This window comes from Strigops habroptila, chromosome 8 (genome assembly GCF_004027225.2).
Source record: "Strigops habroptila isolate Jane chromosome 8, bStrHab1.2.pri, whole genome shotgun sequence".
In the NCBI taxonomy this organism is placed as follows: domain Eukaryota; kingdom Metazoa; phylum Chordata; class Aves; order Psittaciformes; family Psittacidae; genus Strigops; species Strigops habroptila.
Genome location: NC_044284.2, coordinates 37,531,914 through 37,556,874, shown reverse-complemented (window position 1 = coordinate 37,556,874; position 24,961 = coordinate 37,531,914). Strand labels below are relative to the sequence as shown.

Here is a 24,961-nt window from a genome sequence, read left to right as displayed (position 1 = left end):
GCTCCCAGGTTGCCTGTGCTGTTGTGGTGCAGCAGGAAACAACAATATGATCAGCCAGCCTGCACCCAGCTCTAATCTGAGCCTCTGTTTGCCTTTCAACAGCCAAATTTCTTCAGCCTGGGTGGTTGAGATGAGGCAGCTAATGCTATACTTAATGACCTATTTAATGGCCCATTTTCCAGAAGTGATGAGAATTTACAGTTATCCCTGCGCTCAGTGTGAGCTGTGGCTGCTTAGCAATCAAAAAGTCCAGACCAGCCATTCAGATGCCTAATTTTAAATGTAAAAATAAAATTTAAAAAAATTAAAAAAAAGTAGTCTTCAATCCTTGTCCTTCCTGCAGTAAGGTCAAATGTGGATACATCAAAATAAAATACATCCTCCCATTGACTTTCATGAGACTCCTAGTGTGGGCTGGAAGAGTTGGTCTTTCCCAAAAGCAGAGTAGCTCCAGGCAGGGGCTCAGCAACTGCTGCATTCTCTGGCACCACTCTGCATCACATGGGCCATGTATGCTGCCCACAGATAGTTCACCAGTCTCTGCTGAGAGTGCCAAGTGGAGCTAGATGCCCACCAATGCAAATCTGCAATCCCATTATCTGGAAAGTCCTGACCTTTACAATCTCCTTTGGGTTGTGACCATTACCTGCACTGTGCTCATTTCAGGGACTTCATGGTAACAAAAAAATCTCAGCTAAATGGCTCTAGGTGGGATATTTGCACAACTCAAAAAGCAATTATCACTTCTCAGCAGCAAAGCCTGAGCGCAGGCTTTGTTGATTTTAGCCTAGGGTTGGGTATACCAATTTGCCTGACGTGCCACTTATAAGCGGACTCGCCATCTGAGGGTAAAGCCCTATGACTAAAAAGCCTTTCCCATGCAGGGAAAAATACACTGGCACTCTAGAAAGGGAAATCCTGCTGCTCATGAAATCCCTTGTCAGTGTAGGTTCTTCCCACCTGGAGCTCAATCCACCTCCATGGCACCAGGCACACCTGCCAATAGCCAAAGTGTTTCCGACACATATACTGCTACTCAGAAACTTCCAGCCAAATTGGTTGGAAAAAAAAAAAAAAAAGGAAAAAAAGGGCCTTCAGGTCTGTGAAGAACAACAAAAGGCTTTTTAAAGCATTTCACTAATAAATGGAACACTTTGGATTGAAGTTTCTTTTGGTCAGCAGATCTTGAAGTCTACCATTTATTTTAGAAACACCTGAACATTTCTACTCCTAATTTCAGGAGCCATAATATTCATCCAGATGCCAAGAATCAGGAAGTTCAGCAACAAATCTCAGGTTTACAGAGTCAGGGCTTCTTGCTACCTAAGCACTCTCCAAAGGCATTTTAGTAGCCACTAACATGCAAACAGCTTCCTCTGGGGACAATATCAACAGATTTTACCCCTACACATGACACACTTGAGGTTTCATTGGCACCTTTTATTATCCTGGCTTAGGGGCACTCTCTCAATATGCTGAGGACACAGCCATGAGAAGAAAAATGTTCTGTTGCCCTGCAGGTGTCATCTCTAAGTTTCATTCTCTCAACGTCTCCTTCTGCCTTCTCAGACAATTTTTCCCTGGTTAGCTTCATAGTGAATTCAAGGGGTGATTCCTGATCTACCATGCAGGATGAATTACTTAATAAGTGTCCAAACCACTGCATACATTAGGCATTTTCACCCCAGAAGAAGGGGGTGTGTGAAAATAAAAGCAAGAACATGGCAGAGCTACTAAAGTCACAGTGGGCTTGTCAAGGATGTAAAGGTGGCTTCAGTTTGCAGCCTCTGGAATCTGCTTGGGGGGACATGGTATGAAGCAACCCAGCAGTGTGTTTGAGGGAGATAAAAGGAGGTATTTTTTCCTTGCAATGCCCAAATAAACTCTCGGCCTTCTGAGCAAGAGCACTGCAGATCCGTAAGAGCTACTGGGATGCAAAAAGCAATCAGAAATTCAAGAAAATTACATATTATCTACAAAGGTCTGAGCTCTGCATCCTGAACTATCTGATCCACAGTTGACTGGAAGGATATTCTGGGGAGAACAGGTCAATGTATTCTTCTCTTGGCATCTCCCAGCAGCAAGATGCATGACTGGATGGATTCTGGACTACAAGAACCCTAACCTTATAAGATGCTCTTATATAAGCAAAACAACATCAAAGATTCCAACATTGTGTTCCAAAAGCAGAAATACATGAGAATAGCTGTCTCTGGGCAAACTTGACTACGTCCCAAACCTGGTAAATCAGCAGTCAGGCTGTGACTGTCAGCTTTATCGCTGCAGACAGGACTCCACACCAGATCCTCAGGAGCCAAAGGCAAGAGAAAGGTAACCTCCCTTTGGGCTGCACGATTGTCTTACGGAGACTTGCTTTGCCCTCTAGTGACTATGAAGCATAAAACAGGGAATATTGCACCATCTATTCCATTCAGTAAAAATCCAGTCCTGCTGTATTTGCTGGCTGGTAGACCAGCAGTGGGGTTGTTCTGACTTTGTTTGACCTAATTGAGCATATCCCTCTCCTGGTCACCGCTGTCTCGGAGGCATGTGGGATGGAGTAAGGGAAGGAGATACTATTCTGAAAAGTTGAGAACAGACACCCTAAATTGGGGGATCAATGTCTGAGTGAATTGTAAAGGAAAATCCTCTCCAGGGCTGATGCTATTTCTAGTCGGCACATGCCTTGGAACTGAAAAGAGGCTATTTGGGGGAAAAAGGAATAGATGAATAATGGAAGCAAAAATAGATGCTCCACATTCCTTTCCAAAGCTGTGTTGCCTACAAACTCTTTGGAAACAATCAACGATTCATCAGAATATGAGCTCATATTTTGTGATCTATGGGGCCATAGACTTTGTGATCTATGGTCTGTGTAAGTGACTATTAAAAGAGCTCTTGGTTGGAAAAATAATAACAACACAGATCTTTGTTTAAACAGTAGCAAGGGAACAGAGATATCTAGATATTTGCAATTGCTGAGCTGTATGGAAAGAAAATCCTTTGAAAACACTGTATAGAATTTTTTTTCCTTTAGGCTTAAGAAAAAATACAAATATTTTATGGTTCTAAAATGCTAGTCCATCTTTGCTAAATTAGAGAGACTTTTGCTACAATCCAAGATAATCCAAGAAAGCAAATGGAACTAGATTCCTTAGTACCACAGAAGTGAAATCAAATTTCCATTTGGAAACTCTCATACAGTCAACTTTTGTGGTCAGAAAATAGGGTTATGATCAAGTGGTAGAAAAATTCTTTTTGTGGTTTTATATATAGAGTATTTTACAGAAATTCAAAATCCATCTAGATGTTTTGATAAGTATTAGCATTTTCTCAAATACTCAGAAAAGAACATTAAGACAGACAGTTTGAATAGTAATGTTAACTAAATTGGAACCATAAATGAATTTTAAAGGAAAACTGAAGCCCATAAATAGTCTTGAGCATCTGTGCAAAGATTAACAAAAAATGTTCCAGGCAGGCTGGAAGCCACTCTTTCACACCACTGAGTAGAATGAGTAAAAACCACAACACACAAAACACAACAACATGCAAAACAAACAAACAAAAGTCCATCCCAACTGATTTGTGGAAGATGCGAGACTGCATTAAAGGCCTTGCTCAGTTGCTGGTTTCAAAACTTATTTTATTTGGATATTCCAATACCTACAACTGCATCTAAGAACTCAGTCTTCATCAGGATTTTCCTCAAATCAGTGTCATTAGTTGGGATACTGTTGGTAGGGAGGGAAGTTTGGCTCTGGTTGTTAAATCACCTATACCTACTGCAGAAGGATTTGGAAGAAACTGGGGAAGACATGAAGTCTGTAAGCATGTTTGAAACTGCTCTCTGGCTGCCAGCTCCATATCCATGCTGGATATCGACAGCTAATTAGCACCTGTTTTTTTAAGGATGCTTCTTTTCTGTTTTTTCCACAGAAAATTCACTTTCAGAAATTGTTTCCTACTGGGCTTTTCTAGGCTACAGCTGGCCAAACTGCTGAGCCATGTCTGTGCTGGGCTCTTCCATGGATTCAGTGGCTTGATTAATGGCAGCAGATGATTAGGTGTGGTCTTACCTGATTTTTAACTTTATGACTCTAAGAATAACCATTACTTGCAGTGTGTACATCCCAAAAGATGGGTTCTTGTATAAATTTTGTGCTCTTATCTAAGAGCTTCTGCCCCAAGCAGCCACTAGAGACAGTATGCAGCAAGGTGAGACAGAGGCAGTTCAGCTTGAGCATGGCCCTGCTCTTGCTAAGTTAAAGAAAGGTAGGTACAACCAGAAGGTATCTATAAAACATGGGCTGCTCTTATATGAGTAAACTCTATTTACCTGCATTCACTGTCAATTACAGTGCATATGGATGTCTATCCACACTTCACTTTACCATCCCACGGACTATAAACTAATGCAGACAGGTCTTCCAAAATCAGGTCGGCTAAAACTATGATTTTGAGGCTTTTAAAACATCTTCCTGCTTTTTTGACCCTTTAGAGACATAGAAGTGTCTGTTCCATAACAACGTGTTCAGTGTCTTGCTTCTGATAATAATCAAGTGCTATTGCTGGGCAGACCCAGCTATGCAGGGCTGCAGGATAGGCTCGGACACAACTGGGGAAGCATGAGGCTACTCTGACTCTTTGGTGGGAGTTCCACAAATGCTGTTCTCCTCAGCCTGGGGGACCCAGATAACATAGAGACAGGTTTGGTTGAACACTGCTGTAATCTACCCAACGCAGATCTAACAGTACTAAAAATAGCAAGCGCATAACAGCACACAAGCTTCCTTTGGAGTTGTCCACCTGCACCCAAGTGCTGCTGACAAAGTCCCGGAGTCACATGAAGATTTTTCCAAGAGCAGACAGGTGTTAGCATGTACATCCCACCTGATTCTCCATCCCTGAAGGTTTCTTTTGTGTCCTTTTTTCTATAGGGAGTCCTGAGGAGGCAGCGCTTTGGCCTGGCCATCGACAGGAAGGGAGGTGGAAGTGCGAGACAAAGAGGAACCGGCTGTGACAAAAGATGTTACCAGCATCTTAATGGGGAAAAGAACCAACAAGGGAGAGAGAGGAGAAAAAACCCCACCCAAACAAAACCAACCAAAAAAACCCCCAAACCACCAAAAAACCAAAAAACAACCAAAACAAACAAACCAACCCTCCAACCCCAAACATGACAAAGCTAAAGTACTCAAAATTAATTTTGTTCTATTTTTCAGAAACGAGTAAATTCTAATCAAGCAATTAAGATGGTTAACTGTATTAAGGGAATAGGTTACTCTGAAGGAGCATAGTGGAAGAATGATTTACAGAAACATCCAGAGTTAGAAAACCCATGTACTCAAGCTGGCAAGGGCTGCTGCAATTCCCTTTAGAGTGCTTAAAGAATTAGCTGAACTAAACCTCTGAACCATTAGTGATCACATTCAAGGAAGCAAAGAAAACAGCAGAGTCCTGAAGGAGTGGGAAAGGACACAGTATCTTAAAAAGAGGGCAGAGAGGTGCTCTGGGGACTAGCCTTTCCAGAAGCCAGGACATGCAAGTGGTTATAGAGTACCCCATCATTAGTACAAAACATAATGAAATGATAAGGACCTGCCAACAGGGATTTGATGAAAACAAGGGTGTCAAACCAATCTGAATTCTTTGAGAAGGCAAGTGGCCTGACAAAGAAAGGGAAACCCATGTATGCAATCCTAGCTTGAGATCAGTAAGGCTTTCAATGCTTTTTCCTCTCTGCCATCTCATAAGCAAACTGAGGAATTATGTTCTAACCACCACTGACTCATGGGCACTGGTACTGAGCAGCTGGGCAGGGAAGTGCTAATATTCCTGTCATTCCTCTAGCACATTTGCATCCCACCAGTGTCATTACATTGAGAGTATCTTCTGCTTTCTTACCTGCATAAGCTCACTTCTTATGTCCTTACCATAATAGGTAAGGCTGGAGATTTTAGTACAGACCTTTAAAGATCAGCACCCATGAGGCCACTGCAGGCCATAAATGTAATCAAACAAGCTATATGAAGGTGAAGATGGTCCAGAACAAAAGGCTGGATCTCCCTTGCACTCAATTTTGAAGGGGTTTTTTTGTTTTGTTTTGTTTTTTAGTAATGGTTTTATAGACTTTCCATACCTTATTAGCTTGAGCCAAAAGTCACCTAGACTAGATACGCACTCCAGCAGTGAAGTGCATTTGTGACCTGAATCAGATTTCTGTGTCCAGCATGAGCCCAGTGGTAAGTCTCCTTCCCCTTCCACAGACTATCGCAATGCTTTCTACAACATGTAGATAGAGAAAATAATCCTAACCTTGAACTGAATTCCAGCTAGGAAGATGTGCTTTGCCTACCCCCTGCTTTCTGGGAGAAAAGTGCACTACTCACGCCTTGGAGTAGTGCAACATTTTCTGGTCCTCTCTAGTAGAGTCCCCTTTGAATTGGAAGGCTTGAGAAAGCAGCTTGGCAGAGCCTGCTTGACAAGTTTTGACATCTAAAATGAATGTCCAGGCACCAAATTCATTGGATTTGATTGAAAAGTCAATAGGATTGCCTCTTGGTAGCTTGTGGGCTGTAAAGATGGGTGTGTGCTCCTCCAGATAAGGGCTTTTTTGTGTGGCGTTGTGTAACGGCTGCCACAGGGTTGATGTGGGCCAGGCCATAAATAACTTCTGCATAAATATTTTTAGCAAATACTTTCCACTCTCTTGAGATACACTGGACAGCTTGAAGTGTATGCATCTGCATGTGAAGTAGGTGGGGGAAGCTAGAAGAGCTCCCATCCTGAACATAGAGCAAATATCACAGCACTCCTGATACGCACATTAACACAATAGGAGCCGACGCCTCTATGCAGGAGCATCCAGGGCAAGCAAGATATCTCAAAAGAACTGCCTTATTGGGATGGCAGAGTGTGTTGCCCTGTGGTAGAAATGTGAATGAACCCAGTGCCCATGAGAGGTGGATGCCAGCAGAAGTGCTTTGAGCAGGACAATCCACGGCCAAGCCCCATGCTGCCATCCTACCTGAAGGGCATCTACTGACCTTTTTGGCATGTGCTTAATGCAGAGAGAAGTGCAAACTGCTGGTTGCATTTCCTGTGAGGATAACCTGCCTTTTAGGCTGCACCTGAAGGGCACTGTCTGACTCCATCTACAGAAAACACCACTAGTCTCTGTAGATGATTGTCCAGCCTTGGAAACACAGCAAGGGCTAACAGGGAAGCACAGTTGCTAGAAGGGTCCAGCTAAAAGGGAAAAAAATGGACCCTTCACCCTCATATATGAAGCTATATATTAGAAGCCCAAGCATCTCTGAAAATACAGATCAGGACAAAATAGCCTGCTCACATTCCTTCCCCCCATGCTGCCCTCCTACACACACACTCCACAGGTGCTCCGGAAAGGTGTGATCCACTCCCAGTTTGTGAATCAACCAGTACTAGCTACAGCTGATTGCACAGTGGGAAAGGTACAGACTGGCTGTGGATTTCACATATATTTATCATTACTGATTATCCAACTACTTCTGCACAGAGGAAGTCATGAACACAGTGTCAGGCATTTGAAAGATTCTGTGTGCATCTCTTCAAAACCAAATGGGCCAGCAGAGAAGGAGCAGTGAACAGTCAGGGAAAAGGAAAAAAAACATAACATTAAGAGGAAAAAAAATATGGTGTGGGTTGAAAAAGACTGAAATTGTCCAGAATAGCCTGTGCATTGCAATAGCTAGTCTAGGGGAGCTTCATAAAAAGCGTCAACTTCACAAAAACGTGGAAAGGGAGAGTGAACACTAAAGACTACCGAGCTCACTAGTTAAAACATCCATTTGGCATGTAACGGGACACAAAGATACATAGGAGAGAGCAATCTTGTCTAGTCAGCTTTGCAAGTACTGGGAATCTGGATTCCCAAAACCTAAAGGAGCTAATTTTGAAAACAGCAGGGAAGCAGCAGCACATTTCCTTTCAGTTTTTCCATAGAGACAATGCAGAATCTGTATTTCAACTAAGCAGACTAAGCCTAATGGTGGCAAAATTTATCTCTCTGCTCTATAATGAAGTCTCTGTGTAACCAGGGGCAATTATCTAGAGTAAGATATCCGGAAGCACTCACATGTCCACTTCTCATTGTGTTTCCTGAAGCAAGAGCTTCTGACTATCCCTAGTTAAGGGGAAGGAGGTTACAGCATTTGGTATTTAAAAAGAAAGGCCAAACACCAACCTGAGAGGAAAGAAATGAAAATCAAATAATGCAGTAGTTGCTCCAGTTGAGTGATAAAGGTGGCAGCAGCTAATAGTGAATGCTTCTAAGGTGTCAGCCAGGTAGCTGTGGATTCTCAACAATAGTCCTTGCTTTCGGATAAGTTGCTCTCTTATTTTAGTGTTTCTGTAAAAGCTTGGCTAAACAGAGAAAAATAAAGGTCTTTAGTCTGTGAAATGAGTGGCCACAGTTTCACTTTGTAGTACTATAATGGAAAGCTGCTATTTGCCTGCCAAGTACTGTATTCATCTCCCCCTCAAAAAAAGTTAACTCTATCATAAAGTTCAATTGAAAATGCCAGGATGAATACATTTTTTTATTGCAATCATGTAATCTATTTTCTCCGCCGCATCTTTCCTTGTTCCATCTCTTTTCATAACATCACCTACTAGAGACTAAATATACCCACCAAACTGAAAGAGTCGGTGACAGGAAGTGACACCCTGCAGGCTGCTCGGATCTGGATGCTCCAGCGTTACACTGGTAACTGGCGGACGGGCATCTGTACACAGATTTTGACCATGCTTGCTGATGAAGTCACTGCTCAAAAGCATCTGTTGTGTTGACCCCTTCACTGTATGCAGGGCCAAACTGGGGAGACTTAGGGTACCTTCAGGAAGTTTACTGTCAGGCTATCTATGGCAGCCAGGATCATACAATATAAGCATAGAGCCTCTTTAGAGCAAAAGGTGTTTCCTGACATCTGTGTAGCACCTGGCACACGCTTCCTTACCCATGGAGGATGGAGAGGAAGAATATGCTGGAAACAGAGTTGTCCAGATACTGTTATAGCAGAGGGGTATAAGGGCAGGAGTTAAGCTGCTGTATTTTAGTGAGGAATAAATGAGAGAATGAAAGCAAGCAGGTAGGCTGGAGTACAGCCAGATGGTGAGTCCCAATCACCTGCCAAGTCTGTCTCCCTCTAATAAGCTGGTGTGCAGAGCAGCTGGAACTATTTGGATGCTGATTGTGTGCAAGACAATACACAGATACAGACCAGCAAGAAAGAAGGGTATCTAAATTAGAAATGAGGATAGGAGGCTAAATCATCTTGATGTAGTTTACCTTGGGTCATTCATGCAAGAGGAGTTGCAAGCAGTTAAGCCATTCTGGGCAAAGCATTAGGTTTGAAGTGACCTCTGGGCATCTTCCCAGTGAAATCTGTGTGTAAGAGTGAGAGGGAGCATGTGGAAGAAGTCTGGCTTACTCATAAGAGCAAAGCAAAACAGAGGTGTGAGGTGTCCCCAGGGAAAAGGTAACTTAGCCTTGGGTCTATTTCTATACATCCCAAAAGAAGCAATAATAAATACTTAAAATTACAGTGATATGAATGGATTCTGCTGACATTATTGGCATTTATTAAACTATATCCTTAAGGACCTCAAGGGGAAAGGGAGCATGAAGCCAAGCAAGCAGAAAACTAGCACCCAGTATTAATAGAGCAGCCCTATATGGGCTCTGATGGTTATTTGAGGAGCTGGGTGGTAACTAGATGTTGACATAACCCAGCTGCCTTCACTTTTTCCTATTCGGGTCCAGCTTTGTGCCCCAATGCTGGGCAAAAGTAGACCAACTGAGCATTTATAGTTGTTTGGGTGAACCAGAACTCTGGCAGGATTGCGCTGGTGAAGTGGACGAAACCAGCCATAATAGATGTGGATGTGAGGGGACAATAGGCAGATACTTGTTTTGTGGGGTTTGGGGTTTTTGGTTTTGTTTTATGTGTGCCAGTCTGAAGGATATAATGACTGAGTTTGAAATACTGTCTGACTCCATTAGGATGTTAAATGCAGGTAAATGAACATGTGCCGGTGAGGCTGACACTGAATGGAGTGTCATCACGAGTGGAGCAGATGCTTTCAAGGCAAAATTGTGAAACAAAATGATAGATGTTACTCTTGCCTGCCTCCAGAAAGGAGCATGCGATTAAAATGTAAGTGTGAATGGAGCAGAAATTTCTTTCACTGGCAACAGTGTGCATCAAAAGAGCATGAGCAAAGCAAAAGGCATGGATTATTGTCTTCAGAGACATTTGTGTTGGCAACATATAGGAGGAAAGAGGTAGCAAGGCATTATCCACAACCAAGTTCTGGGTCCTGATACACAAATATGAGTAAGATTTGAGGAGCTGATATGATCTGATATGCAAACATGTGGATTTTTTCCAGCTAGCCGTTGGAGGATTTTCAATTGCTAGAGGGCTGGTTGAGGAGCTCATGGCATCACTGACCTGATTCTTTAATAAATCTTAGAAGACTGGGAAACTGCAAATACTGAAAACTGAGAGTGCTGGACCAATATGCAGAAACTAGCAAGCCTGATAACCAATGCAGATCTGATGGTGTCTTTAAAATGAAAGCTGCTTTTCAAAGGAAAACACTGTTTTCATTTAAGTTGAAAAGTTATAGAAGGGACTAGTCTTAACAAAGCATGTTGTAAGCAAAACAGGAGTTAAATACCAACATGTTTTTGACACTTTTGGTATAGCACATTTTGAGCTTTGTTTAAAAACTTTTCAAAACCTGTTTAAGTTGAAGAAAATAGAAGCTAAAATGAGAATCAAATGTTTTCCATTTGCTAAGGATATAGATTGCTAAGAAAATTCCATAGAAAATTTTGATGTCATCTTGTGCTGTTTGTGTTCTGTTTGACAACAAGAGAGGAGAAAAAACAAAACAAACCAAAACAAAACAAAAAGCAAAACAAAACAATGTGCTTTCTTGTGAATGAGAAACTCAGGTTCTTTGTGAATCTGTATGGGTTACTGCAGGCTCATTTCCAGATGGGTCAATATGGAATTGCCCACATGTGGAATTTCAAGGTGCCAGTGTAATTAATTAGTAGCTAGTGAACATGGCTTGATGGGAGCAGATATTCCCAAATGACCTTTTTCCATCAATAGTAACTGTGGGTATATGGATGTACTAGTGTTTTGTAAGCACTCCATTGTGCACATCAGCAGCAGGGTTTTGGTTCTTCATCCATTCACCTATAGATCTCAAAAGATGAGAACGTGTCATTGAATGTGTTTCTAGTGGGAGTCAGTGTTTTCATGGCTGATCTGGAGATAAATAAAACATCATTAGCTAACAACTGTGGCAGATGGCACAAAGATTGTCTGTCATCGCTATTTCCCGCTTCACCAAGCATGCAACGTGATCTGGATTGCTTGATGAACTGGCCCCAAGCAGATACACTGCAGCGTAACAAAAAAATTCATCTCTAAGATTATGCCAGTAGAGTGCTGGGGGGCACCTCAGTCATAACACCTCCTTGGAAAAGGTGTTGGAGCGGATGAGCAATGAAGTCTGGTTTCACCTGAGATGTGGTGGCATGAAGGAAAGTCAGTGGGAAGCAGTGAACAACCATGGGTCAGGGACTTCCCCTCCTTGTGCATCCCAGGCAGCAGGAGAGACATTTCTGCCACCCACAGTCTGAAAATGACAGCAAAGGAAAGGAAAAGAACCTTTTGGAAAACTTGAGAACAAACCTATCATATGCAATGGATTGCCACATGATTTGGCAACAGTGTGCAAATGCCCCCATGGACATCAAAATACATGAAAAGTCTCTTTGCTGCAGCAGAGAAAGGTAGAACAAGAACTCTATCTGGAAGCAAAAGCCAGGCAAAACAACAATCAGGCATGAAATTAAGGGCGAGGCTGATTATTCACTTGAACAAATAGTGATGAGTGGGAAAACCCTTTGATGTTTCCAAGCCAAATAATTTTGTGGCAGATATGTTTTAGTAAGGTACAAATCGTTAGCCTGATTACTGGCATATCAGTGTAAATGTAGTGTCGCCTGATGTCTGGCCATTACCGTGTCTGTTATTATGAAGAATTAAAGTCATATTACTCTACAAACCGTTCTGCAACATTTATGTGTCTCATTAACATCTTTGCAAAAGGGCCTGAGTGGTGCAGTTATTATGCCTTTTTAAAGCTGCAGCCTCTCCCCAGCATAATCTGTAATGGTATATAACATGACCAAGAGTCAAACCTTGCTGCTTTCACATGGATTTGAGTAGGCAGCTATGGGGTCATTCACTAGTGTTTCTCCTCACTTCTGCCACAGTGGTTTAACTCATGCATTTCCAGAACAGCAACACGTTTTTCTGGATGCCAGGTGAAGCCAAGTGGTGATGAGCAGGCTTATGTTCCCCAGGCTGTGGCTCTGTGCTGTGGGTGTACTCTCTTGCATACACTTGCCTGCTTGATGTGGCTCTGGGTAATACTCTTACACTGAGTATGTCACACTGGGCAGACACCATCCTAGAGGTGTTGCAACACTTCAAAGGTATTATGGTGAATCAACCATAGGGGGAAAAAAAAATATACAAATGTGGAACAAGGATTAAAGGTCTGAAACATTTTTTCCCTGTTTCTGGAATCTGTTGATTTCTTCACAATCTTGACATTATTTGGGAAAATGTCTGTTATACATACTCTTAGATCGGATGCTCTAAGATCAGCATCTAGTGTAATAGATGAGAATAAAGATCTTCTTGATGTTAGGAAGAAAATTTTATTAAGTTCTTGCAGGTTAGTGATTCATCCAACATTTAAGATGTGAGGAGCAGCCCATTATTGGCATGTCCAGCGGAACTTGCTAGGGAGAGACCTCCTGGCTGCCAGAGCTTTGCAGTCACTGAAGTAAAGACAGACTGATGTTGAGATGGACTAACTTGCCTGTGTTCCCTAACTGCCTAGCTAGCTCTGTTCAGTGTCTCCATGACACCACCAGCCTTCCACAGATTAAAAACTTCTAGGTAACAGTGGAAATATTGCACAAATTGCTGTGCACATTATGACCTGGTTGTCTTGTACATGCCATAAGTAGAATATACAGAGTTGTATCAATGTTTTTGTATTAGGATAGAGTAGAATTTCTCCATATATACTAACTCTGCTCCCATCTGAACAGTTCTCTTGAGAGGTCTGCGTGGGGTGAAGGGGATTATAGTATTGTTCTGACTGTTAACTTTGGAGATGATTGCATTTTTATATATACAACTGGCAAATACATGTGTACCGGAGAAGAAAGCAGTAACTACAGACCATCTGCAGCAGTTAGTGTCAGATGGGACATGAACAAGTTTTAACTGATTTTCAGAGAACAGAATTCAACTCTGTGAAGAGTTTGTTCTAGTCTTAAAGCAGGAGCTCATGCTGGCATTTGTGGGTATTTCTAAGCAATGTGCTTAGGATGAGAGACAAATACAATGGAAATTGGTTCTAAGATTTGGTCCCTGTGTCCTTGCTGAGACATCTCATCCAGTACAGTGTGCCTTTGGGCTCTGGGACCTTGGCCTCAGGGGGCAAAGTCTCTGCACGCACTGAAATCCACCATGTCTCAGTATTTGTTAGGAGAGCAACCAAAGCCCTGGGTCCATCTGGTATGTAGGAAACGAGTAGTAAAATTGTACTAGCTCTGTTGAAGCAACAGGAGAAGCAATGGTCCTTACCAGTTTACATTTGTTCTTTCATGAAGAGATGACAGTTTGCCCCAAAAGGCTGGATTTGGGCATTCTGTATATCTGTTAGAAGCTCCAGCTGTTGCTTCCTGCATCTTTGGATTACTGTAGTTGACTGAGACAACACCATAGTCAAATAAGGGCAAAGTCTAGATAAAAGCTGTTTAAATGCCAACGAATAACACATATGCTGACTCTGGAGGCTGGCTGATTGCAAAGTATTTATGTTTTGTAGATTGTGTTTTCAGCTCTACCAGACTCAGTGAGTGCCATCCCATGTCTAGTTGTAAGCAACTGGAACCATTTAACCATTTAATGGTATTTTGATTACTTCTCACAAAGCATTCTGCAATTTATCAGCTTACTTCCTAAATATCTCATTTCTGCTTCTCTTTGATCACTGAGAATGGCCACATATGGGCAAAACTTTTCTCAGCAATTTACAATGTGACTGCTTAAAATTACAGAGAAATACACTCCTGGAGAGTTCTCTAAAGTCTAAATTTCTAATTCCTATAACCTGGTAGGGGGGTTTTACCCTGATTTTATCTAGAGTGACTCAGCACCAGTTTTTTTGGTTCCTGTTTTCTTGGTCTGTTGCAGCACAGGAGAGCCATCAGCTGTGCTTGATCTCAGAAGGAAAGCACCAAAAAAGTCTGGGCAATACTAGGGAAAAGGGGCTGCTGCGGGAAGAAAAGTAATGCATGAATTATAACTGGGCTTCAGCAATATTAAAATGGGCGAGATGTCCAACAGATTCACTAGGGCTGCACCTAAGGGACATCAGGTAAGGGTCTGTCCTGGAGACCACAAACCCTGTACCCCAAGGGCTCAGTTCATATTTCCAAGGCAGAAGAAAAATAGTTACTTGCCAACCTGAGAGGCAACAACTAGACTGACCATAATGGTGAAGGAGATCCTTTTTCGTCTCAGGAAAAGAAAACACATGCAGTGTACTACCCTGTCTGGCATGTCTGATCATCAACAAAGGTGAGTGGCTGACTCCCAGGATTAGGACACCCTTCCTTGATGGGGAGAGAAGTCATTGTACAAAGCAGAACAAGGCAAATGAAGTTTTCATTGCATCAGTGGGAAACACTGATGACAGCCATCTCAGTGGGCTGATGAAACAGCAGCCCCAGGGAGACTGTTCAAAGGCTCTTCCGGTTATTTAATGAAGTGTGGTTGAGTTTTGACCCCCTCAGCTTCAGCCCCTCAGGTCTTCCGTGAGCGTTTGAGGTCTTGCTCCTATCCCTGAGCTCATTGACTGCTTCGAGGTTTTTTTAAAATCACATTTCCCTGGATTTTTAATGGTTTTCTTTCTTGCTGCTTGAAAGGTCATGCAACTGACAGAACAAATTCATCATATGGTGAAGCTGGGAGAGGGACCAAGCCCAGGAGCCCATTGCAAGCACTGGGAACAGGAGGGGACCTCAGCCACCTTGGGCAAACCAGCTCCCCGGGCATCACCTGATGAAACAGGTTCCAGCATTTAACAGTTCTGATGGTACTCATAACAACAGCAAGTTAAAGAAATCAGTTTTATTTAGAGAGAAGGGACTTGTCTTAAAACTTTTGACCAAGTTGTTTTAAACCACAGTGCATAACACACCATACTGCACAGTGCACTCCTGCCCTCATTAGCAAAGTTTTATCCTTTGCAAAATGCACTCCCTTCTCCAGAGGTTAATTCCAGGAGCACAGCTTCTCTCATCTCCCTCCCTCCCAACCCCTGGCTGGGGACCTGCCCTCCCACAGCCAACCCCAGCAGCAGTCTTGGGGCAAACACAACCACAGATGAGGAAAAGCAATGCCAGAGAAACACATTTTCAGCTCCACTTTACAATTTAAATTAAGGAGAGGGACCCAGGCAGGCAGCCCCTAGCCACTGCTCTGTGTGTGGCTGCATGTCCCTGGCTCACATCACCAGCACCGGTGATATTGCTGCAGTCCTTGTGCTGACATGGGATGGATGGTGAGAAACACCATGTCATAAAAGTATCTTTGCTGAGGCTGCAGTGAGTTCCTTTTGCTGCCCAGCACCTGTGGTACCATCAGCCACTTGGCTAAAGTACATAGAAGTCATTGTTGTTTGACAGGTCACTGTAATGGCATAGGGCAAGACCAGGAGCCGGTGCCGATGGGGGCTCAGGTCGACTTCTGCCCTGAACCCCCTGCGCTGTGGGCCTGCCTGAGCCCGGCTTGCAGAGTTGAGTGTCCCACCTGTGCCCAGCCACAGCCCGATGCTTGTGCTTGAGTCTGCTGCCACCATTGCAATAGGTCCCACAACACCGGCATGTCAAGAAGTGCTTGGCTCGATGTTTGGCCTTTGACTTGGGGGCTGCGGCTGCCCCTCTGGGAGCAAGAGTCCCTGCTGAGGCACCCCGTGGGTTAGGCTGACCTTTCAACCGGCTCCTTTTCCTCTGGATGGGGTCCAGGCTGATGTCCGACTGGGAGGAGCAGCTCTCGTTCCAGCCAGTGCCAGCATTCAGGCTGCGCAGCGGCAGGGCGAGCCGCAATGCCTTCCAGAACTGGGAGCCGGAACGCTTAGACTTCTCTCCCTTCCAGGTGACAAAGGAGACAGACTCCTTCAGCTGGAGGATACTGGGGTGGGTGCACTGCAGTGGCCTGTACTCCACCACGATAAGCTTGGTGGCGATGGCATTCTGGCACATGATGCCCAGCTTGAACTCCAAGAGGCTGATGCTCTTCTCTGTCAGGTAATCGGGACTCAGGACCACGATCATCCTGCGGCTCCTCTGGATGAAGTCAAACACCGCTTCAGTGGTATCTAAAATTGCAAGGGCAGAGGAATTGGGGTGCACAAGGGGAAGGAGCAGGAAGAGAAAAGCTGAAGGAAGGTTTTTGGTGGCATACCTGCACAGATCCCCCCTTCCCACAGAGGGAAATCTGGCGCAAGTCCAGTGACTTTCAACTTGCCTGTGATCCTGCTGGCAGGGACTGCAGGAGTAATAGCAGCATTTTTGCTTTGCAGTGGGTTTTTGAGAAGGCTGAAGTGGTAAATAAGAAGCAAGGATGGCAGGATATGCCAAGACATACTCTTGACTTCTGCCCTGCACAGCATCACTCCTGCCCAGTGAAGTGCAGGCATTTTGATAAAGGGCAGGTCTTGTTTGGGAACCACCTGCCCACAGCTCTAGCAGCCCTTTGTATGGGGGCAACTAAGTGAAGCAATCACGTCATCATGCCACAGCTTGCACTGCTGAGTCCCACCACTCTCCCTCTCATGCTCTCTCATCCAGAAATGGAAGCCTCCAAACTTAGAAAGCAAAAGTCAGCCGTAAGCCTCTCCATCAGTTCCCCTAGCCATCATGGGGAGTGAAAATACCATCCTTCAAAAGCATTTCTTGGGATTAATTGTAGTTTGTAAAGCTCAGCAAGATGCTTAGCTGGAACGATGCCAGGCAAGGGCAGCATCTCTTTCATTATGAATGTTGAAAAGCAGCAAACCTGAAGGATGACCTTGGACTTCTATCTATGGCTTGGGCTGCGGTAAGCATATTGAAGATGTTATGGCTAATGGGTGAGCAATGGAAAGGATGTGAATTAATAGGGCTGTGGGGTTTAGCAAATTAACCCAAGCTGATTAACAGAACCATAAAAACTTAAAAACCCCACCCACTTAGTGAGTGGGGTGCCTGAGATGGAGGGGACTTGAGGACAAGGTGGTTCAACCAAGACAGGGATCATTGGAGTAAGAGCTCTTGCACACTCAGAGAGAAAAAACTCCCTGTAGAATGTCTTGCAAAAAGCTGTCCTAGGGAGAAGGGCTACCTGCTGCTTCCATTGCCTTTCACACTAAATGCTAAAGCCTTGAGTCCTCTATCTGGATACTCATTTCCCTCCCTGCCAGTGGAACAATGGTCTTTTGTATCAATAAAAAATATTGCTCCTTCCCTACAATGGCAATGCCCCTTATTCTTCCAACACTTGACTGTCTCTTTCCTTATCTCATAGCAGAAGGTGCACTGTGTTGCAGCTGGATGCATCTTATTTTAATACTATAAAGAACAATACTTTTTTTTTTTTAAATTATTTTCAAAGACATATGACTAGCTGTAAAACTCACTGTCACTAGATTGTGTGGGGACCAAGAACTTGCAATAGGAAAAATGGCTGTACAGTTATATCCTGGGAGATGGATGGTGAGTGGCAGTGGAATAGAGAAAGTAAGGCACTGTCTGGTTCTTTAACGTAATGCTGGAAATTAAATCAAGCTATTTGGAGCATTTTCTCTTGTACACAAGGTTTGGCCGGATTTCCTTCGACACACACATGAAAACACTGATTCATTGAAACCAAAAGTAGATGATAAAGTCAGTTCTGTCAGAATTGTCACTTAACGCCGTGAATCATTCTTAACACCCTATTTCAAAGGCACAAAGAATTGGCAGCAATCTCCTAATTTACTGAGTCCAGACCTCATTCAAACCTTTCTATAACTGGTTGAGATCTATTTTGAAATCAGCCAAGCTTCAATGTTTTGTGAAAGAAAAAGCTTCTTTCCTGGCTTGAAAGGTTTCTTTTTGAAACTGGAATCATAGAAATCACAGTGAAACGTAGGCAGGAGCAGCCCCTGGGAGGTCACCTATTGTACCTGCCTGCTCAAAAAGCACAAGTTCAATTAATGCAAATGATCCCAACACTGCTGAAATTAAATGTTTTGATTGAGCTGACAGTGACAGTTTTCTTTCATCAATTTTGAATTTGCAACACTTTCTGAGACTTGACATTTTTTTGGCAGGGAAAATGCTCAAATTCCCGAAGATAAATTTTATGTCTGAGAATGGGATGCATTTAGACTTGGCTGACCAGGATAGCTTGAGATGTTCAGTTTACACTGTAATTCCAGCTCATGAAAAATCCTGAGTGGCCACTTCACAGTGCGCAGGGAGGATGGCCCCTCTCGGACACACCAACAGCACAAGATGGAACAGGCAGCAGTAACACTGGGGATTTGGGTACCAGTGGAGCTTGGAATTTGATACTCTTGGATATCTGTTTATACTGAAAAACTCCCATGTTTACTACATGGTTACAAAGGACACTGCATATTTTTTTCTGTTTACTTGTGTCTTGCCTAATGCACCCCAGAGATGTAACAAAAGACTATAAAAGCCATACTTTCGATCCAGCCCAATAAAAGCTGGGGGCTCATAAGTCCCATACACATATCCCGTAGACCCCAGATCCATAGATTATCTCAAGTATTCATTTTGCTAGAGGTCTGGAAGTGCTAGGCTCTCTTTCAACGTACCTGCTAGCATACAAACAGGGAAAAATACCAGCAAGTGGCTTGGATGAGAAAATACAAAGCTGAATGAACCTTTTCTACCCAATTATCTGGAAGGTGATGGGCAAAGCAGACGAAGAGTGAGTTTGATTCCTGTGGTTAGGGCAGTTTTCCAACATTCTGGCTTGGTCTCTCAAGCCAAGGGATGATGTCTCCTTCCCATCTTTCTATCTTGTGATCACCAAGTGAGTGCTCTTTGGGTCAGTGGCTTTCTGTGTGTGCATGTCTGCCACTGGATGACACTTGAATGCTGTGTGTCACTGTGTTTCCGCTTGCATGGCCCTGGTAGCAGTGGCGGTGCCTCAGGATAGCTGCAGGCACACCATGACACAGACAAAAACATGCCCCATTGCTAAGGAGGTGTCCCCAAATGATCCTGATGCTTGGACTACACAGCCATCTTTCTTTAATGGCCTTTTGCAGACATAATGGGGAGGAAAATTATGCTTATGAGAAATGCACAAGGACTGAAATGCAAAAGTGGAAATGTTTTATTGAAAAGCAAAATAAAATAATACTGACACTTCACAGACCAAATAACAAAAAGGCAAAAACATACAGAAAAAAGAAGGGAAAATTCTGGAACAGCTGTACAACATCAAATGGCATGGGGAAGGTATTTTTTGCAATTTATGCCACACTGCTTCCCCATGAAATAACAATGAGGAACTTTGTATGAGCTGCATATTGATAAATGTTAGATTAGAGCACAGAAACTCGAATGAATCAACTGAAATAAACATGCTGTGACAGAATCCCACAATGGAAACCACACATGGCATACAATGAAATGGCAGGCATATATGAGGTGCTCTGCAGATCTGCACTACAGCTAGGACTGGGCTATACCCCTGGCCTGACAGCTCCCAGCAAAGCCAGAGGTAAAGCTTCCAAGGGAGTGGAGCCTGCTCCAGCAGTATTCCTTCCACGCTGCTCCCTCTGGACCTCTTAGGCTCCCTTAAGACCATCACACCTTTTGCCTTGTGAGTGCTCTGCTGATGTATCTCAGTAATTCTGTTCTGGGGTTGCAATGGCACCAAGGATATAGCAATGTATGCTGGAGAAAATCCTGGTCTATCATTTATTTGGAAAACCCTTTGAATAAAATCAGCAAAACAAATGAGGTGGATTTAACCTCATTTAAAATTATTTCATTTATTTATTTTATTTAAAATAATCAGACTTACTAAAACATCAGCAGTTCTCTTGGTACCTCAGCCAAAAATGAGATGTGATGTGGTGAGGTCTGGGATGTTAATTGAATTTACGTGTATTTTTGAGTTATTTTTTTAAAAATCAAACTGGAATCTAACACAGTTCTGCTTTGGCCTCAGGGCCTTCCCTCTGCCTGCAGATTGGGCAGCTGATCACAGAGATGCTGAAAACACAAACAAAAAGGTGAAGCTGGGCAAAATGACATGGTTGCAAGGGATTCACAAAACTGAGCATGGTTTTGGGTGTTATCTAATACAAATGAAGCTTTCTATAGTGTGGGAGGCATCTCTTTCCCTCCACAGATACAGTAGAAAAGCTTGTAACAGCAAAGCTTTTAAGCACCTCTGAGTATCTTCAGTGAAGCTAACTGCAGTTTTACCTACTTAAAGCGAAGCTTACTTGGGGTGGGGAGGATGAAGAGGGTGAGAAAGAAGCTCTATGTGTTCCATATTTGTACAGTACCTGCCCAATGCCAGCTCCCCACTGCCCTGGAATAACATTATTAATCATAGGATGCTAAGAGCAAGAGGCTTCACTGATGCCAGGATCCAGCCCCACACCTTTAAGACTGTGCTGTTTACTGGGATGCCCTCAAACCTTCCTGCTCAGCTGGGTGAATAATCTGTAGACTGCAAATCATAGTGCTTTTTAATGCCGTTATGAATGGATATGCTTCACCTGATGGACATCAACCGAGTGAAAGCGTGAGTCAAAGGTAACTCAGGAGCAAGCATTATCAATAAAAAATAAGCATGCACTTAGTGTGCATAATACTGAATTCCACAGTTAAGTGGGCAGGACCTTGCACTGGGAGCTGTAGGAGTATGGAGACACCCCCAGAGCTTGTAGTTTTATATAAAAATATTGTCAACAACAATACCAGTCAATGCCAGGGTCCCGCTGTGCTTTGGTCTGTCCTACAAGGGAAGGGACACTTCCCTCCTTGGTCTTGCAGGGGTTAACTCACCAGATCTTCTCCTGTGCCTGCTGCCTCCCACTGAAGCAAGGACTGGTACTCAGTGGTTTTTATATTTACATTTTGTGCAAAGGTTGATGAACCTGAGATACATCCCCTATTCTGCAACTCTGGGCTTGAAATAAGACAGGTGGAGATTTGCTTTGTAAGGCTAAGTATAGATTAAACCTGAGCCCTGCATTATGAATGGTGACGTTTTACACACACAGGCAGAGAGCACTGAATCTTCATAGCATCATAAAATAGGTTGGGTTGGAAGAGACCTTCAAAGGTCATCTAGTCCTACCACCCTACAATGAGCAGGGATAACTAGACCACTGGATTGCTCAGAGTACCATCCAACCTGATCTTGAATGTTTCCTGGGATGGGGCATCTACTACCTCTCTGGGCAACCCATGCCAGTGTTTTACCACCCTCACTGTAAAATTTTCTTCCTTAAATCTTGTCTGAATCTCCCTTTTTTTAGTTTAAACCCTTACTCCTTGTCCTATTGCAACAGGCCCTACTAAAAAGTCTGTGCCCATCTATCTTATAAGCCCCGTTTAAGTACTGAAAGACTACAATAAGGTCTCTGGCCCTCTCCAGGCTGAATAACCCCAGCTCTCTCAGCTTTTCCTCATAGTCTTACACAGCTGGATAGAGCTAGTGTAGTTTTTAGTAAGTTCAAACAAGTTTTTAGGGTCTCCTGGGGTGTTGGACACACATCCAAGTGTCATTCCAGAGGCCTTGGCAGCACCTTGCATGATGTTTTCCCCCAGCCAGCAGCACAGAGACAGCGGGCAGGTTCAGTAGTAAACTGGGGTTCCTTGCAGTACTTGTGAAGTCCCTGAGTTTAGTCTACAAAGGCACACCTCTCAGACATGCTCCATGGCCTGTACTAACGAGAGATTTCCCCTGGATTACAAGTGTTATAGCCCTGAAAGATCTGAGATACTTGGGAGACTGTGGAGTCCCAGAGACTGGCCACTTATTAGTAGAAATGCTATAACACAAATAGAGCTTTTTTTGGGGTTTGCTTTTTTTTGGGTTTTGGGGGTTTTTTTTAATGCTTTTGTAACAGTCATTTCAGATTGCCAAACCATCTGAATGCACCTGCTCCTTCAGAAATGTGGGGAGCAAAGATGAGGAGACTCGAGAGTCTGCAATCCTCCCACTGAAGCAGAACTGTGATCTTACGCTAATCAGGACTACGTATAGCTGGGACATGTATGAAGGGCTCTGTACTGGAGCCATCTTTCAAACTGTTCCCCCCAGCCTCTGCAACAGGGACCAAAGACCAGGAAGGAGTGAAGCCACTTCAGAGAGAAAAGGAGTTCTGTGCTGGAAGCTAATGAAGGTCCCATAGGACTTGGATCTAGGAGTATACTGGCCTATACAAATACCATGCTACCACAAGGTACCGGCTGCATCCCACCTGGGTAGCCCAAATTTCAACCTTGAGCCCAGGTTTTTCATGGTTAATGACAAGGACATGCATTTGCAGAGAGGAGGTGTATGCATCTGTGGTGTCTCTACTGCCAGGGCAGTAGAAGAGCAGGAGGGAGGCATGACTATCCTCTGAAATGCTTCGGGGCAGTCCTTCATGGCAAAAAGTCTGAGTTCCTTCCCACTCCCTGGCCTAACTTGTGGATTTCTGGGGTTTGTTTTGTTTTGATTTCTGATGGTGTTAAACATTTTTCAGGGATATGTATGAGCCCATCAAGGCTCAGACTCCTGTTAATTTTTTTCACTGGCATTTCCACCCGCAACTGGTTCCAGAACCTGCCCTTTGGGAATTTGGATTTCTCGCCTTTCCATTTAATGACAGTCAAGGCAGCCTTGGCCTGCTTCAGCTCCTTCAGTTTGCTCTTCTGGATGGCTTTGTACTGCGCTAGAATGACTTTGATGTTGCCCTTGGAGGCCATATTCTCCAGACCAGCCTTGAGCTCCAGCAGGGCCTGTGTTCCCTGCAAGACGTAGTTGGGGCTCAGGACAACAAGGAGACGTTGACTTTTCTGGATGAAGCTCAGGGTTTCGTCTGTGACAACTGGGAGAAAGAAACATTGAGGTGGTTAGTGATGGCTGAGAACATGCTGCTGAGTTCCTAGTGTGACCCCAGTTGTCTCTTGAAGAGGACAATCAAATCCCTTGGAGGCACTCTCTAGAGACTATACTGGTGTTTCCCAGCCCTGCAAGTGATTCCAGGTAGGGCCTCCTACACCATCACTGGTACTCACTGCCCCATACAGTGACATCTTCAGTGACATCTTCTACTCCCAGCCCCAGGCTGCCTGCATATGTGTTTCTTCCCCGCCATGCCACACAGATGCTTGAGGTAGCTACATTTAAAAGGCACTGCACTATGTGTCAGTGGCACCACCCAACGCTACATGAACACTATGGGGCCAAGAGGGCTGCTCTGGTAGGCTCAGATTTAGCTTCCTTGTAGTGAGAGTGGAAAAAGAGGCTCTGGAGCAAAACAGAAAAATTGCCAGCTGGAAAAGTCTCGGCCTGAAGAGGTGTCAGGAAACCCAAATGCCTACTTACATCCTCCTCTGGCAGATGTCCAGAATGACTCTGGGTTCTCCCTTCACTCATCTTGCCTCAGTTTCCCTACACCAAACACTAAGTATTCACACCCTCCCTGAGTGTCTTCATGGGTTAAATTGCTTTGGAAATACTACCTTCCTAACTCCTGTTACCCATCCAGCTATTCCTGTTTCTATCATTAATGAAAGCAGATTTGAGTGTTTCTAGAAGTGACAAGTAAACTGCTCTGAGGACTTTTAATGAAGTGTCCCAAAAGTGACACCCTTCGAGCTGGAGACGTCATGGTTACTGTGAATCCTCTTGGATTTTCTAACATCAGCAGGTAGACTGTCCTTAGGCACCTTCCCATAATTAATGTGAAAATTCCTTGCAAGCGCGAATCCTCTTTGCACTTTTTGCTGGAGGATCTCCCACACTTCATTGACAAGAGAACGCTCTTGGCTGGTTAGAAAATAGAATGATGCTGACAGGCAACTTCATTTAGCTGTCAAGCAAGTTTGATTAGTTCCCATTAGCAAACTTGCAGGATAATCCATTTCACACTGTTTCTTCATCAATGACAACATAACTCTCTTCCTGTGACACAGATGCACACTCTGGGGACATGACACCAGCTGCCAAAAGCTATTTCCTGGCCCACCATGCTTCCCCAAGAAAATGAGTCAAATTCTAGGCTAAGAAGCAATGGGGAAGCCCCAGCAGTGTTGCAAATGGCAGTGCAATGACAAGCCACCCCAGCAGCGCCCTAGAGGACTGGTGCTGGATGGAGGCTGGTAGTCACTGCCACAGTGAGGAGGGGTGGGAGCGCTCCAGGGGTGAGACTGAAGGGCAAGGAGGCCAGGAGTGTTGCACTGGGAGGAAAACAAGACCCTACAAAGAGAAAAGGGAAGGATGACAAGAAGTTGGGGGTTGGAACTAGATGATCTCAAGGTCCTTTCCAACCCTAACTATTCTATGGTAAGTGGCAAAGGGAACAGGAAGGAGATGTATGTCTTGAGGAGCAACTGGTGAGAACAGCTCATCTGCTCTGAGCCTGACACTGGCATCAAGAAAATAGAGCCTGGAGGGTGCCCTGCCATGTCATCCAGGCTCTCGCTAGAAGGACCACCACCAGGACTGCAGCTGTCTCCTTGTCCCCTGAGGCACATATATTTATTTGCCTTCAAACTTAGAGGTGCTGTGTC

General features: G+C 43.9%; 1 protein-coding gene across 8 annotated transcripts in view; it reads right to left on the bottom strand.

The window, feature by feature from the left end:
• Positions 1-15,272: 15,272 nt before the first annotated feature.
• The window catches only part of IL1RAP (interleukin 1 receptor accessory protein), a 49,493-nt gene continuing 39,804 nt past the window's right edge, over positions 15,273-24,961 (bottom strand). For 6 of the 8 annotated variants that reach the window (XM_030495343.1, XM_030495344.1, XM_030495347.1 and 3 more), the window contains one exon: positions 15,273-16,533. In XM_030495343.1, coding sequence (XP_030351203.1) covers positions 15,809-16,533 — 725 coding nt within the window. In that variant the 3' untranslated portion in view covers positions 15,273-15,808. Of the gene's footprint in view, positions 23,275-24,961 lie in introns of all 8 variants that reach the window. The other 2 variants (XM_030495350.1, XM_030495351.1) reach the window with 1 other exon arrangement.